The 17,545-nt window shown below is 36.6% G+C and overlaps 1 protein-coding gene across 2 annotated transcripts in view; it reads left to right on the top strand.

The window, feature by feature from the left end:
• The window catches only part of LOC107657374 (glutamate decarboxylase 1), an 18,927-nt gene extending 10,509 nt beyond the window's left edge, over window positions 1-8,418 (top strand). For both annotated transcript variants that reach the window (XM_016445419.1, XM_016445420.1), the window contains 11 exons: window positions 1,879-1,991; window positions 2,863-2,978; window positions 3,578-3,657; window positions 3,743-3,797; window positions 4,366-4,482; window positions 4,585-4,649; window positions 5,333-5,411; window positions 5,641-5,790; window positions 7,429-7,536; window positions 7,650-7,739; window positions 7,891-8,418. In XM_016445419.1, coding sequence (XP_016300905.1) covers window positions 1,879-1,991; window positions 2,863-2,978; window positions 3,578-3,657; window positions 3,743-3,797; window positions 4,366-4,482; window positions 4,585-4,649; window positions 5,333-5,411; window positions 5,641-5,790; window positions 7,429-7,536; window positions 7,650-7,739; window positions 7,891-8,064 — 1,147 coding nt within the window. In that variant the 3' untranslated portion in view covers window positions 8,065-8,418. The remainder of the gene's footprint in view (window positions 1-1,878; window positions 1,992-2,862; window positions 2,979-3,577; window positions 3,658-3,742; window positions 3,798-4,365; window positions 4,483-4,584; window positions 4,650-5,332; window positions 5,412-5,640; window positions 5,791-7,428; window positions 7,537-7,649; window positions 7,740-7,890) is intronic.
• Window positions 8,419-17,545: the final 9,127 nt, after the last annotated feature.

Genomic DNA, 17,545 nt, shown 5'->3' with positions numbered 1-17,545 from the left:
CGCAGACTTATAAGTCCTCGACTGCCACCTATCTCTCAAATGGACCATTGACACTCTATCTACAATCTTAATTAGGAGTGTCAATGGTCCATTTGAGAGATAGTTGGCGGTAATGCACTTGTAAGTCTGCGATCTGCCGTAAAGAAAGAAGAAGAAGAAGACGCCTCACGTGCCGGCTCTCGAGGACGTGCTCAGGACCGTTCGGACATTGCAGTGCATCAGAGGTAAAAAAACGATATAAATACTGTTCAGTTTCTTGCACAGACCGATCGTTTCGTGTCTTTATACATCAATGTATCGTCACAAGCCGCAGGGTTTAATTTGGTTTTGTTTGTGTTTGTTTTTTTGACTCTCAAAGCCGTGATTCCCATTCACTTCCATTATATGACTGACAGACTGCAACGGTTAGAGTTAAAAATCTTTGTTTGTGTTCTACTGAAGAAACAAAGTCACCTACATCTTGGATGCCCTGGGGGTAAGCAGATAAACATCACATTTTAATTTTTGGGTGAACTATCCCTTTAAGCTTAAAGTTATAAGGAATGCTAAAACTAACCGTGCCAGTCCTTTAAAAACTATGTGGCTGCATGGTCTGGTCTAAAGACTCTGATGTCAGATTATAAAACTAAAAGGAAGTTTAAAGTATTTTTACGGGTCCGTTGGGATCTTCTTCATTTATATAAGGACAACAGCAGTGAGTCCCCTGGTCCTGTTTGACCTCTGAGGGTCAGAGATTTTATGATGTCTTTCACAGTCCATGCCCAAATTCTCCTTTGATCAATAAAAGATTTACTCCACGTCCTCAGATTTACTTCCCTCGTTCCCAAATGACTGCACCTTTGGATTTTAGGGGCTGTATTGTGTGACACTGCTGCTTAATGCTTATAATGGCCAGCAGTCAGTTTTATGACAGAACTGATGGTGTCATAAAACACCAAATTAACACTCTTAGAAAATGACATCAAATCTGATCAAGAACTCTTGTAAAATGTCTTGTTCTCCTCATGAAGTATTTTAGAGTGATCATATACAGACGTTTGTATGTAAGGAATAAGGAAGTATATACCAGGGATAGTCTGACTTTTTGTTTCAGTAAATATTCTAAAAATATGTTGAAAACTTTCATCATTATTGTCCAGAATTTATATTTTTTTTTTCATTTATTTGAGCAAAACATAAAGTTAAAAAATAATTATGAAGCGAAATACAACTAAAAAAAAAAAAAAACGACAGAAATCAAGAAAGATATTCAAACTGGTGTAATTTATTTTATAAATTGATTCTTATTTCTTAAATAAATAAATAACATTCAAATCTGCTTTTAAAACTACCTTCTTGTCTGAATGTGCTGTATGACTCTGTGGTTTTTATTGTATTTACCCAAAAGCTATTACAAAAAAGTAATTTGGAAGACAGAATGCACAAAAAAAAACAAAAGCACACCTTTTTAAGTTTTGAACTAGATGTTTGAATCTAAAATATAAAACTACTGCTAGAGAAATCACAACTATAATTGGACTTTTGACTAGAAAACCTGTGACAACTAGCCCCGGGCTCCGCAGCATGTGATTTCACCTTCTCATGTTTGCACAGGTTCACGCTGTCTCTAAATTATATGTCAGTACTGTTTATATTGATTAGACAGAACTGCATGAGCACTTGACATTTGCATGTACTAATGAGCTGCTCATCATTACTAATCACCGTGGATGATTATTGACTGGCGCTAATAGGTTGAAGATGCCTCCAGCGGGGTTCCTCTCATCACAATGATTCAGTGATGGACTGAACAGACTGATGTGAATTACCTCCTGCTGTCAGGACACTCATTAATGTGGGACAAGTAGGAATGAGGTGTGTGTGTGTGTGTGTTTACAGGTTCACGTATGAGATTGCACCGGTGTTTGTACTGATGGAACAGCTCACCCTGAAGAAAATGCGAGAGATCATTGGCTGGCCAAATGGAGAGGGCGATGGCATTTTCTCACCAGGTGTGGCCATGTAAACAACAGAATGATGCACAATTGGAATAATGGTTAATATAAAACATCAATGGCTAATGTTTTCCTCTTAAGAACTGGCGGGTGAATAGATTCACAAACCAAAAAGCAAACTGTGGCTCTTTCTCGATGTTCCCATTTTTTATGATGTAGTAATACAAAATGTTCCAAGGCTTTACAATGAATACTGCAAGGGAAAAAAAATCCTTAGAGTGTTTTAGATAGGAAAAGGAAGAAACTTTATTAGAAGCCGAGATTGGATGGGGCTGCCATGTTAATAATTTTTTTTGCTGGCAATTATAAATACATGCATGCACAAATATTAATTTGACCCACTATAATCCAGCAACAGAATATTCAAGAACTGTTCATTATTTATTTGTTATTCAGTTAATTTAAGGCAAATGAGAATGTTTCGGCCTGTTCTTGAGATAATTACTACACAATATTAAGACTAAAAGCCTGATATATGAAAAAAATAGTGAGAAAAATCAATTTTTACTGAAACAGTACATTGAACTAAACTAAACAAAAAAATTAAATAAAGAAATATTTCAAAAAGTTTGCAAATATGTTTTGTGTTGAGCATTACACTAGATACATCAGGCTTTTGTGTCCTACAGTGTGATCTAGGAAAATATGGAGCTTACACTCAAGGAGAAAAAAACAAAAATATGCAATTTGGTGCAGTTGCTGATATTTATATGGCCATTTATGTAAACAAGAAGGTGTGTAGTAGATTGTGTACAACAGCAAACGTTTGATTATGTTGATAAAGGCCTTAGAAATATGTGCATCAGATATGATATTTATAGGGCTACTTACAGACCTATTTGATGTGGTATAATGTGTGTTCTTGCAGGAGGAGCAATCTCAAACATGTACAGCGTGATGGTGGCACGGTATAAACACTACCCTGAGGTTAAAATCAAAGGCATGGCAGCGGCTCCCAGACTAGTGCTGTTCACCTCTGAACATGTAGGTCATTTACTCGCTCTCTGTCTTCGCTCTCCTTCGGTACGCTGTTAGATGCTGAGCCTGAAAGTATTCCCGATATTTTTAAGTTATTACTCAGTGTGCATTGTTACTATCAACTGTTTCTGAAGTCAACCCATAGAATAGAAATGGGACAAAATATGAAAATTATGTCATTATTTACTCATCCGTGTCATTAAACTCATAAGAAAATGTTTTGCAGAATAGCTTGGTGTTTCTTTCTCATGCAATGAATGCAGTAAACTCCAAAACTGACAAAAAAAATTGTGCATTATATTGTAAGACTTCTGAAACCATATGCTAGCTTTTTGTGAGACCAATTCTCTCTAAGCCTTTTCCTTTTGCTGCATCTCTCACGTCTCATTTGCATGCATTAAAACGATCTTGGTTCCATGACAGATCAGTGAAGTCAAACCTGTCTTGATGCACCATATTTGAATGTATGCAAATGCAAATGAGATGTGAGAGTTATGCTGGCTGGTGCTTCTTTATGGGTCTTGACTGTCAGTTTTGAAGCTTTGAATGTAATTATAAATGTACAAACCCCACCACTTACCAGTCTGTTGCCATGTTGTTCCCAGAGTCACTACTCTATAAAGAAGGCCAGTGCAGTGCTGGGTTTCGGCACAGAGAATCTGATCTTGCTGAAGACAGATGAGAGGTAAGTGGAGGCTCTCTGTGTCTGTGCTGTGTGTTTGTGGACTGTCTCATCAACAAAAGTCTGTAACATTTGCGTGTTTTGTTAGAGGTAGAGTGATTCCGGCTGATCTGGAGGCCAAAGTCATTGATGCCAAACAGAAGGTGAGTCTCCAGTGCACAAGAATAAACTCTTCAACTCTACCCAAAAGACTTCAACATTATATGAGACTATTGTGTTGCATCTTTGTATAAAGTTAGAATCCAGTCTTGAAATTTCTGCCACAACCATGCAAACCTTCAAACACAGTCATTTAGACAATAATGCATAATCACGTTGGTCTGTTTTCGTCTATTTTTCTTTATACACAGTTTTGTAAGGAAGAATTACTAGTGCTTGAGCAAAATACCAACTGCACATTCCTGCCTTCACACCTTTAATTTCTTGCACTGCAGACTTTGATTGTAAGCACATTGGACTTCTAAAGCTAAAGCTGTATTGAAACGGCAACATTTCTTTAATATCACTATTCATTATTATGAATGAGGTATCTAAAAGACATCAGAACATAGTATCTCAGTATTGGCTCATTAAGATTTAAATAAATGGGGTTCCTTTAAGCCCATATTTGTTTCAGAAGCATTTCATGAGTTTAGTTTGAAAGATTTCGTTTTGAGCGACTCTTGTGTATGTTATCTGGTGAAATGGTTTTGTTGTGTCTCTGCTGTCCAGGGGTTTGTGCCAGTGTTTGTGAACGCTACAGCTGGATCTACAGTGTATGGAGCCTTTGATCCAATCAATGAGATCGCTGACATCTGTGAGAAATACCACATTTGGCTTCATGTGGATGTACGTTTGTGTTTATTTCATTATTCACTTTAACAGACTGATTATGGTGAAACACTCTGAATAAGGTGCATTTAAACTGATGGTGTGAATGTGTGTTTTAAGGGTGCATGGGGTGGAGGTTTGCTGCTGTCTAGAAAACACAGACACAAGCTGAATGGCGTAGAGAGGTATGTATGGTAAATAAATTACGCTCCAAGGGCAAAGGGTTGGTCTGAAAAGAGGAGAGACATATTATAAAACTTATCAGCTTGCTTCATGAGTAGTATTTGGGTGACATAACATTCACATAGTAGTCATAATTTGATAAGAAGAAGCTATGTGTGCAGTAATGGTTAACACTTTGTTGTTCAACCTTGTGAAAAAGAAGTGAGCTTAATTGTATTGAATGCCCACTTGTAGTGTACTTCAACTCTTAAAATTATATATTTTTTAAACTGTACATGCAGATAATATTAATGAAATAAACAGACACTTGAAGTGTACTTAAGAGTGTACACTTACATGGCTGTTTCTTAACCCACTTAAGACTCTTTTAAAGACTGCACTTTTGAAATAATGTCAAATTAAATATTTTGTGTTTTATGTTTATGTTTAAGTTAATTGCCGTTAACATGCATTTTTTTTTGTTCAAAAACATTTAGTTCATGCAGAGCATGTAGTTATATTCACACTGCTGACACACAACATAAAACTAAAATACAATGATTTTCCAAAAGTGGGGGAGACTTCAAATTTCAAATGTTATAATAGTCGCTATGCACCTGCTAAGCACATACTCTACTATGTTCTTATCTCTATAACCAACTACACATGTGTGAACAGCGTGTTCTGATCAGTGTTGTTTCTGCAGAGCAAACTCTGTCACATGGAACCCACACAAGATGATGGGCGTTCCACTACAGTGCTCCGCTATTCTGGTCCGAGAGAAGGTAAGAGAGAAAAGGAGAAATGGGGGTTTCAAAATAAATTAGTCTGAATAGCAATGGAACAGAGTAAAATTCAGTAATAGAATGCAAAGAAAGCTGGGTGAGAACAAGAGGAAGAGAGAGGCAGAGAGACAAAGAATCAAAAGAGAGAGAGCTGCTTGCTGACATGTTATTATGATCATCTCCACTCAGTGTTCCTGCTCTCTCACTGTGTGTGTGTGTGTGTTTTCAGGGTCTTCTTCAGGGCTGTAACTCCATGTGTGCAGGATATCTCTTTCAGCCGGATAAGCAGTATGATGTCACCTATGACACAGGGGACAAGGCCATACAGTGTGGCCGCCATGTAGACATCTTCAAATTCTGGCTCATGTGGAAGTCAAAGGTGTGTGTGCACATCCATGAGATCAGAACCTCAGTGCTTGATAATGTGTTACTCATGAATTAAGGATTCAGGATGCAGAAATCATGGTTTTAATGCAGTGATGAAAAACAAATCAGATATCCATCTGATTGGTTTTTCATCAATTTGTTTTGGATGGATGGATGGATGGATGGACGAATAGATGGACGAAATGTTGGATGGATGATGAATTAATTGATGACTGGTTGAATAGATAGATGGATGAACAATTAGATGGATGATTGATGGTTAAATAGTTGAATGGATGATAGATAAATGGGTGGAAGATGAATGGTTGTATGTATGAAGGGGTGGATGGATGGATGGATGGAAGGATGGATAGACGAAAATTTGGATGGATGGATGAACAGTTGGATGGATGGATAGATGGATGAATGCATCGGGTGGATGGATGCATGAACGTTTAGATGGATGGATGGATGGATGAATGAATGAATGAATGAATGAATGAATGAAAGGAAAGAAGGAAGGAAGGATGGATGGATGATGGACCGATCAATCGATCGATAAATTAATGGTTGGATGGATGGATGGAAGGATGGATAGACGAAAAATTGGATGGTTGATGGATTAATAGATGGATGGACGGAAGATTAGATGGATGGTTGAATATTTGAATAGATTAAGGATAAATGGGTGGAAGATCAACGGTTTTATTTATGAAGTTGTGGATGGATGGATGGATGGATGGATAAAGAGTTGGAATTAATGATGGATGGACAGATGGACGAAAAGTTGAATGATTGATGACTGGTTGAACAGATGGATGGATGAACGATTAGATGGATGATGGATGGTTGAATAGTTGAATGGATTATGGATAAACGGGTGGAAGATGAATGGTTGTATGTATGAAAGGGTGGATAGATGGCTGGATGAACTGTTGGAATTGTTGATGGATGGATGGGTGATGAATGCATTGGGTGGATGGATGCATGAATGGAAGGAAGAATGGATAGATGGATGGATGGATGGATGGATGGATGGACGAATAGATGGACGAAATGTTGGATGGATGATGAATTAATTGATGACTGGTTGAATAGATAGATGGATGAACAATTAGATGGATGATTGATGGTTAAATAGTTGAATGGATGATAGATAAATGGGTGGAAGATGAATGGTTGTATGTATGAAGGGGTGGATGGATGGATTAACAGTTGGAATTAATAATGGATGGATGGATAAATTAATGGTTGATGAATGGATGGATGGATTAATGAATGGAAGGAAGGATGGATGGATGGATGGTGGGATGGATGGACGGAAATTTGGATGGATAATGAATTAATTGATGACTGGTTGAATAGATAGATGGATGAACAATTAGATGGATGATGGATGGTTGAATAGATGAATGCATGATGGACAAATGGGTGGATGATGGATGACTGGTTGGATAGATAATGGATGAATGGAGGGAAGAATGTGTGGATGAATGGATAGATGGCGAGATGGGTGGGTGGATGAACAGTTGGATGGATGAATGGTGGATGTATGTTTACTGTATTGTAACATAGAATCAATGTTAATCCAGCACAAAGATGTTTGTGTAGAATATCAGTTGTGATGTTATGGATCTGTCATCTTTAACAGGGCACTATAGGCTTTGAGAAGCACATTGACAGATGTCTGGAGCTGTCTGAGTACCTCTACCACAAGATAAAGAACCGAGAAGGATATGAGATGGTATTTCAAGGGGAGGTGAGTGAAAACAATCACAATAGAGTTTATCACTGTCCTTCACATACTAGTACTATTCAGAGACAAGGTTTCTTTCATAACTTTTTAATGATGCCCTTCTGTCCGTTTCTTAGCCCCAACACACTAATGTGTGTTTCTGGTACATTCCTCCAAGCCTGCGGCTTCTGCCAGATGGAGAGGAGAAAAGACAACGACTTCATAAGGTAAGTAGATACTCACACTCACTCCTTCTCAGTTTACATAAGTTGCTCGTATGTAACTGATCAAATACACATGCGTATATGCCACATATTTTATGCCACTCATTTTATTTAGCCAGTTACCTTAAGCTTCCATCCTGTGAATTATATCTAGGTTGCCCCCAAGATCAAGGCAATGATGATGGAGTGTGGAACAACAATGGTGGGCTACCAGCCTCAAGGCGATAAGGTCAACTTCTTCAGAATGGTTGTCTCTAATCCGGCTGTAACCAGGTCTGACATTGACTTCCTGATCGATGAGATAGAAAGACTGGGACAGGATTTATAGAGTGCACAGGGCTGGAAATTCAGTAGATGTTAGTAAATTATGTAGAAATATAGGAAATGGAGAAGAAGTTTTGAAGTATTGTATCAGCTGGACATTCTAGAGTATTAGACAAATGAGGTGCTCTAGAATAATGAAACTCTCGGATTTCTAGAATGTTCCACTAGGAAACTGGACATTCCAGAATGCAGAGGTGGTGAGCTCTTAAAGCTATAATTTCATAATGAAGGATCAGATTTCCGCCTATGACATTATATATCCTCTCTTCTTCCCTTCCCCCTGTTCTCTTGTCTCCTGTCTATTGTGTTCTTTCTATTGTAACACTTTACAATAAGGTTCCCTTTCTGGTTAACTATATTTGTTAACATGAACTGACATTTCCAAATACTTAATGCATATTTTAATCTTACTTTGTTATTTTTAATATTTACTAATACATCTAAAATTATTTAATGGACCTGAGCTAACTTGAATTAGCAATGAACAGTTGTATTTTTATGAACTAAGGTTAACAAAGATTAATAAATACTGTTATATTATAACAGTATATTATATATGTTATATAAAAAAATACTACAAATATTTTGCTCATTAAGTAAAGGGGGCATATGATGCGATTTCAAGTTTTCCTTTGCTATGACAATCTGGCGCTTCTGAATCAGCTACTCTTTTGTTATTAGTTTAAGTATTTGCTATTGACTGTTCAAATGCGGAGTTTTGCCCATCGTGTGTGTGTGTGCGCGAGCGAGCGGGAGAGAGAGAGAGATAGAGAGAGCGAGAGAGAGAGAGAGATAGAGAGCGCGAGAGAGAGAGAGCACGAGAGAGAGAGAGAGCGAGAGAGAGCTAGAGAGCAAGAGAGAGCATGTTTTTTGAACATTAAAGCATGTCAACATATTCTGTTACACCAAATACACAAAATAATGATCTTTAAAAAAGCATCATATGACCCCTTTAATGTAAAATACTCGATCCTGATTGGCTGAAGAATGTTTTAGAGTGCAGTTTATTTCATTGAAACCCACAGCTAAAATAGTTCCAAGCAGGTCTTGACGGTACTTCATGTCCATATCACGTTGTCAAATGATTTCAGTTATTTCAAAAGTTCTTACAGCCTACAACAACAAAAAAACAAAATCACACAACAACACTGACCAAACAGATAAATATATTAAACAGTAAGATAAAGATTACAAACTATTTACATGTTTCTCCCACGCTGAAAACTGAAAAGCTGCATGACATTTCTTAGTAGTGAGATGGTAGCGTTGCTGTTCTTGAAGCCATTAAACTTACAGTCCTTACATAACCACCTTGGGTGTGCATTATTTTCTAATACTTCAACTGTCCGTTTTCAATTATTCAGTATTCAGTGCATTAACTCAAGTGATGAAACCTTGTTGTAGAGTGTTACCCTTTATTTTAACAGGAAATATTATACTATACAGCACAACTGTACATTTAAGAAATGTTCATGGTTCAGTTCGAGTTAAGCTCTATGACAGTGTCTATGATAAAAACAATTTGTCCCTTTCTACAAAGAAACAAAAATTGTACTTACAGTATTGCTCTCTCAGTGGAAATTTAACAGGCAAGGCACTGGAGTAGCAATACATCACTACCTCACTGTATTAAAGTCACAGTCACAATTACGATAAAGAAACCTGCAGTTCAAATATCATAAGATAGCACTTTATTAAAAAAAATAAGAGACTGACTTTTTTTTTTTTTTGCCCCATAGACATCCACTGTAAATGCATTAATTTAAACACAAATTTTTTTTTTACATTTTTGTACAGACTAAGGGACATAGAGCATAACTTTTCAACTGTGAACATTTCCTTTAAAATCCAGAACTGGTCTGAATTCTCAATAAAAAAAGTTTAAGAATATACTGTAATATACCACCATCTATAAGAGCCATCTGGACCGTCCGTGTGATTGCACAAATGCATAACTTCTTAGCTGTTATGTCATGAAGATTAACTGAAGTGTGTACCATTGTACCAAGTACTGTATTGACACGCTGTGTTTTTAGAATTTATGACTCTGTGTAAATTGTGATTGTTTGTGACAAACATATATCACATAGTTTTACAGTAAGAAATGTTTGAATAGTGGTAAAGATATTATTCCTCTATTTGTACTCTCCAAGTATTTTCATTTGTATTTTGAGAGACAATATTTATCTATATTGTTTAAAACAGTGCATTAGAGATTTTAATTCATTTATTAACCAAAGACATAGAACAAAAATGAAATTTCATTGTCAGTCTACATACTTGTAACACTCTGCTACATTATATGGCCAGAAGTATGTGAACATCTCATTCTAATTAATGGATTTTGCTATTCCAGTAACTCCAGTAAAGACAAATTTCAATGCTACACCATAATGCCCGTCTAGAGAAGTGGTGGTGCCCAAAACAGGGTCCATATATGGTTTACTTAGTCTGGTGGGGAAGACTTTGACAGTCCTGCACAAAGCCCAGACGTGAACCCCACTAAAAACAACTTTTCCAGACCCCTTCACCCAACATCAGTGCCTTTGGCCATGTAGTGTATCTAACTTAGTTTAAGAAATGAATGTCTAACTTAAGATATCAATATAACAGAGCATTTTCTAACCATAGTGCAATGAATGCTGTAGCTGAGATTTAGTCAATGGTATTCATGAATTAATATAAAAAAAAGAACTTTAAAATAATCTCAAATAAACTCTCTTAACTTTTGTTAAGAGAAAAGCACAGCGACGTCACAGCGATGATCCTCCAGAAAGGGAAATGTATTTTATTAGCAGCTATATTTGTAGTATTAGTAATTAAGTTTACTTTCTTCAATATAGACCAAACACAATTTCACATTCCTAAATCAACAAACTATGCTAATATTTTGTGTACGCTTTGCTTACTTCAGTCTGCACAGTAGATGTAAAGCTAATGATCTCTAGCTTGAAGTGCCTGAGTGTTTACTAACTAAAAAATGTGCATTTTAACTGGCTTGCAGTATGTGCAATATTACTGTTCACTGTTACCAGTAGAAATAAACACTCAGCTTGAAAAATCTTGGTTTATTTTGTGTGTATTCATAAAAGAAGGGAATGATGGTTGTCATGTATCACTGAACAGTATGCTAGACCAAGAGTTGCCAAATAGACTGAGAATAGAGCACTGCTTAGAAATGATTTGCTCCTCTTCTATCTATATAAAAGCAAATGAAAGGAATAGTTCACACAAAAATGACAATTTGCTAAAAAAAAAAACATCACAATAATCCAGAAGTAATCCACACCACTCCAGTCCATCAGTTAATGTCTTGTGAAGTGAAAGTGCGTGTTTTAACTTTAAACTGTCACTTATGGCCAAAACATGAGTCCATAATCCATAATATCACTTTTTTTCCAGTGGAAAAAGTCCATTCCCTATTGTCTCTCACATCAAAATCACCAAGTTTAGAACTGTTTTGGACTGATTTTACTTGATCTGTGCATATTTCTCTCCTGATTCAGACGAGATGACTTTTTCACTGGAGAAAGTATTATGATGATTAATGATGAATTTGTTTCTTGCAAACATGCAGCTTTTCGTTTCACAAGACATTAACTGATGTACTGGAGTGGTGTGGATTACTTGTGGATTATTGTGATGTTTTTATCAGCTTTTTGGACTCTCATTCTGACGGCACCCATTCACTGCAGAGCATCCATTGCTGAGCAAGTGATGCAATGCTACATTTCTCCAAATCTGATGAAGAAACTAACAGCAAATTTTTATTGTTGGGTGAACATCTCAGATTAAAAATAAATGCTGGGTTCTACCTTATAATGGTTTTCTCTGAGGGAAAAGATGGGTGTCTTCAGTGCATCAAACAAGAGGAAGAAAATCAAAGCACTGTGGTGAGGTCATCATTCATTTTAATAGACAAAGAGGCCACACCACTCATTAGACTCCATAAGCTGCTGAATTTCCATGTTCCAGCTCATTTCACAGGGATTATCTCTGAATTTCACAGCCATTGGATATAATGTTGAGACACAGCTGCAGCATTAAATGCTCTCTAATCGAAAGGCAATCACTACAAAACGCACCATTACCTTACCCAAAAAGCTTCTTGTGGCAGATTTCAGACAGTCTTTCTAGAAAGCCCTTTGCAGTAAATGAAAGTGATTTGCCTAAGGACAGGGAAAAGAGACTCCGGATCTACAGATCTCATCTTATAACCAGCCTCTCTTTCCTCAGTCTCCTCTGTCACTCCTCATTTCTCTCATTAATATCCCTGAGCAGGAGTTTTACTGAGTGATCACAGCAGTGAAGTGTTTCCAGTCCTCTGTGGGAGCAGCTTTGCTCGTTATTTATCTCTTTAAAGATATTTATCATAAAAGCCATCAGACCTTGTTCTCTTTCATAAGCAAAGGTGGCCTGTGGGGAGCCAATTTCAGCATTCTTTTATCTGGGTTGGGTTAATGCAGGAAAACGGTATAGTTCTGTGGTGTTTTTTTCCATTTCAAGCTTGGTTTCATCCTGCTGCATCCTGATATGGTGTGATTTCTGGCATTGCAGAAGACATGGAAAACAACAACAGCTTTGCACTTTTAAAAATAAAAGCCTCTTATTCTAGTTGTATAATAAGCCAGGCATTGTAGGCCTATTGCATATTGTTAGCTCTTTGACCAATTGCTTTGTTCCTCTTTGTTCCTTTGTATAAAAGCTTCTGCTAAATGCATGAATGTAAATGTAAAGGTTCCAAAAGGGGGTTTCACAGTGATGCCATAATGATATATGAACATCAGTTATGGAATTGCATGATTAATGGTATGTGTATGTAATGTCAAGGAACTCTTTATTAATTCTCTGTTGTTAAAACTCTGTTTATCTACTCTCTCTCTTATCTCTATTTATCTCTTTCTGTTTGAGATTCCACTGATACACCTGTAAATGTTATTTTGCCATGATGTCAAATGGAAAAGCCTTGTGGAACCTTGTGGAAAGCAGCCAATAGTGCTCTCACTTACTCACATTATCTTCACAGTCCTAGCAGAGCTCTTCTGCACCCATCCATTCCAATTACAAGCATTATTAAACTTAGAACTGCATTGGAAAGAATAAGCTTGGCTCTCTTCGCGCGCACATACACACATACACACACACGTACACGTCTCAGGTGTGTTGTGTAGACTGTGAGCAGTAGACTGAGAAAACCAGCCGTCTGCTCTTACCCCATATATGCTGTATACAAGGCAGTTTGCTCTCACACACTTTTGCCATTGCATAAGACGACCATCCAAACCAAAACAGATTGCTGTGAAACCTCTTTACAGTTAATTTATCTTGTTTTACAATATGTATCACAATATTCTTTGAAGTGCTTTTGAGTACTGTGTAAATGCAATGGTGCATGAATATGGTAATCATGGTGCATATCAAAGTAACTTGGTATTACCATCTGACACTGTCGCTGTATCTCAGACAAACACACTTCTCATTCGTAGTTTGTTTTTAGAATCTAGGTTATTAATATGTTTGGTTGATTTTGATGTATGGGTGAAAAGCAGTGCCTATCTAAAACTGGTTTGTGTTAGTGGTGTTAGTAAGTCTCAGGTTGGGTTCTTGGTGTTTTTAAAATGTACAGATTCCTTGGGACTAAGTGCACCCCAAAAAATAAGATACTTGTTTTACTTCAAATGAATGCTTCTTTGAAACTAAATTGGCCCAATTTTTAGTTTTTTTTTTAGTTTATGAAAGTATTTGAAATGCACTCTCCTGAGTTAAAAAAAGGAGTTTAATCATTTTTGTGAACATCAAATCATACATCACACTTATAGTTTACAGTTTATATATTATTTTTGCTCTTTGCGTATACTACTAGGTTCCTATTTAGGTATTGATTTGTATAGAGATAAACCTTAAAGGCAAGACAATACATGCAACACCTTTTTTCCATGCACTGATAAATTTTAAGATTTTGAGATATTTTCAGACAGTGCGAAGGAAATATCCACTATTTACACATTTTTCTGACTTGTGTAGCAATAAAAGGAGATATCCAAAATAGCCCCGATGTAAAAAAAATAAAATAAAATACTCAACAAAATAAACAAGAAATGTAGAAATTTGAACCTGCGTGTCTTTATCCAATGTTCTGTGGACATGCAGGCCAATGCAAATTAGTGCCTATTTAATTACATAATGCATAACTGAAACATAATGTTTTAGAACACGTGCAATACAAAACAATTGTCTTAATGTACAGTGATTAATCAACTGGTGGAAGTATGGTGATCTCTGTTAATTTTACCCTCACCTGTGATGTCTTGCCTTAACTATACTCTACTTTAAGGTGGCTTAAAGTTAAAGCTATCTATACGTATTTATGTTAATGATTTATGTATTACATGAAGAGACTTGCTCCTTTTGCTGTTTGACTTGATGTTTTGGCTTAGGCTATAATAACAGCCAGTATGAATCTAGTCTATGGGAATTAAATGCCACTGCCTGGATTACAGGTAATATGAAGTCATGTGACAAGACTGCTATACTGTTTACAATGTTTGTAGATGAATAATGGCACATACTGCTACGAATAAAAAAAATAACCTAGCATGCAGCAGTGTGTACTGCGCAGTATGCAGCAAGCCGTGAGCTAGTATGTATTTCAGACACAGCCAGCATCTCCAAAGCGATCTGATCTGCAGCTGCTCTCTCTGGGCACTGCCTGCATCAGCCACAAACACTGATGATATTGACAACAAACGGGCTGCCAGTTTGTTTCCCTGTCATTCTCTCCTTTATTTGTTCCTTCCTAAATCACTTGCTAGAACGCAGTGTAATCAGCGCAGCGTTAATACATTAACCTCTGCATATAGGAGCGTCTTGTGCAGTCCTTACTAAATTATACTGTGTTAACCATACTTCACTGATTATTCTTTCAGCAATCATTCATAATGATTACTGCATCATTATCCATGCCTAATCAGTTATGTAAAATAAGATTTAGAGCACCTTGAAAAGCATCATCATTTCCACAAGTAATTATTGTAGGCCTACTGGTTCTGGAGTGTGATGCTTGGTCTATTCCTCGCCTTCAGAAGTACTTGTTTGGTCCACAGTGTGTGGTCTGTAATCGGGATGTTGTTAAGGCTGACAGTGCCCAAATGGCCATCAAGTATTACGTAGGCTCACGGGCGTAGATCACGCGGCGGACGAGGGGACGCCCCACACTTTTAATATCACGTAAATTCGTCCCCTGCACTTTTTCAGGCAAGTGTGTTCACATAGAGGTTTTCAAGAGCCGGTGTGAATAAATATAGATGGTAACACTTTAGAATAATGGTCCGTTGTTAACAAGTAACTATGCAGGAAGTAATAGGTAGTACTACATTAACACTTAACTTAATACTATTAACTAATAGAGAAGCAAGATTAACTAAGCAGTAAGTAGTAGCAAATTTAGGACAAAAGTAGTTCCTTATTAGATATTTGATAATTATTAAATAAAAATATCCTCATTGAGAACTACTTATGAACTATGACCAGTTAATAAAGAATAACCAATTAATTACTAATCACAACAGTAACTTCTTAAAAGTGAACAATTGGGTTCTTTGTGGAAACTAATTTATGAATTTGATATCCCACAAATAAGTCGGCTACATTTTAAAATTGTGACTACTACTCTTACCAAAGTTGGCTGTTCAAACTTAAAAATAGAATTATAATAAAAATGAAAATTCACTTAAAAATGTTAATAATTAAGAAACCTGTAGCCGACTTATTTGGGGGATATCATATTCATAAATTAGTTTCCACAAAGAACCCAATTGTTCACTTTTAAGACGTTACTGTTGTGATTAGTAATTAATTGGTTATTCTTTATTAATTGGTCATAGTTCACAAGTAGTTCTCAATGAGGATATATTTAATCATTTAATAATATAGTTAATCTTGCTCCTCTATTAGTTAATAGTATTAAGTTAAGTGTTAATGTAGTACTACCTATTACTTCCTGCATAGTTACTTGTTAACAACAGACCATTATTCTAAAGTGTTACCATATAGATTTACATATAAACAGAGACAGGATAGTCTGTGTATGACCTGATGTTTTATTCGGACCTAGAATAAAGGCGAGATGAACATCACGGAGCACAAAACACTCCATGCAGTGTATGTTTCATTCACACTCGAAGCCGGAGGGCGCTCTCGTGCAGAACGTACCAGGAAATCCCTAATATGGGCAAAAGCATCTTGCTATCTGTAAGAAAACAGTTGTTTTCACAGTTTGGAAACATGAAGACATTAAACATACATATAAACAATATATGGTTTATTTGTGTTTTTCAAGTCATCTCCAGGTAATAAAGTATATGAACAATGTAGTGCTAATTTATTACAGTATAGACACTATTCTGCCTTATTATGGGATAAAAAAAAAGTGTTTGTAGTATATAAACAAATCATTATTATTGGTTATTGTCCAGCAGTGTATCTGATTTCTTAGCGAAAGCTAGAAATAAGAGAAAAAAATTAAGTTGTCTATACACTACCAGTCAGTAAGATTTTTTATGTTTTTTAAAGAAGTTTGTTCTGTTCACCAAGCTGATTTTATTTGATCCAAAGTACAGTAAAATTTGGAAATACTTTTTGCTATTTAAAATAACTGTTTTCTATTTTAATATATTTTAAAATGTAATTTATTCCTGTGATTTCAAAGCTGAATTTTTAGCATCATTACACCAGTCACACGAACCTTCAGAAATCATTTTAATATTCTGATTTGCTGCTAAAAAAAAATATTATTATTGTTATTATTATTATGTTGTTGAAAACAGCTGAGTAGCATTTTTTCAGGTTTCTTTGATGAATAGAAAGTTCAGAATTGATTTGATGAATAGAAAGTCTCGGTTACGTATTGTAACCCTCGTTCCCTGAAGGAGGGAACGGGTACATACATACAGTGGTTATAGAAAAGAATCCTTAAAAATCCTTATAGAAAAGAACCCTTCAAAAAATCACATTTTGTTGTTCCCTTTCAGTCGGTCACTCTCGACGTCACATCGGATGACCGACGAATTGGGATCTCGCTTAGAGAGACCAATCTACTGCGAGTGTAAACTAAACGAGCCAATGCACATTGGCATGCGATTATTGCATCCAACTGCCGCTGATCACAGCGTGAGTATAAGTAGGCAGCCGGGCAGTATGGCGTTATTTTAATGACAAATGTCGAGAGCGCATTACCACGTCGGATGACCGACGAATTGGGATCCCTACCAAAGGGCCACAGTTACTGCCCCTTCCAGTGTCCCGTGGAAGCCTCCTGCACCCCTACTTTTTGCCGTAGACCAGGGCTTACCACAAGAAGACCAGCTACTGCTGCTATGGCACTACCCAATGAGTAAGACTGGATAACACTGGGAACGTACCCGTTCTACTTGGAACAGGGACGTTACGGAAGCTCCAACCTTCCCGAAGGAGGTTTCGGAAGCAAT

This window comes from Sinocyclocheilus anshuiensis, unplaced genomic scaffold, assembly GCF_001515605.1.
Source record: "Sinocyclocheilus anshuiensis isolate Anshui unplaced genomic scaffold, SAMN03320099.WGS_v1.1 scaffold355, whole genome shotgun sequence".
Lineage (NCBI taxonomy): Eukaryota > Metazoa > Chordata > Actinopteri > Cypriniformes > Cyprinidae > Sinocyclocheilus > Sinocyclocheilus anshuiensis.
This window is presented reverse-complemented; position numbering and strand designations above follow the sequence as displayed.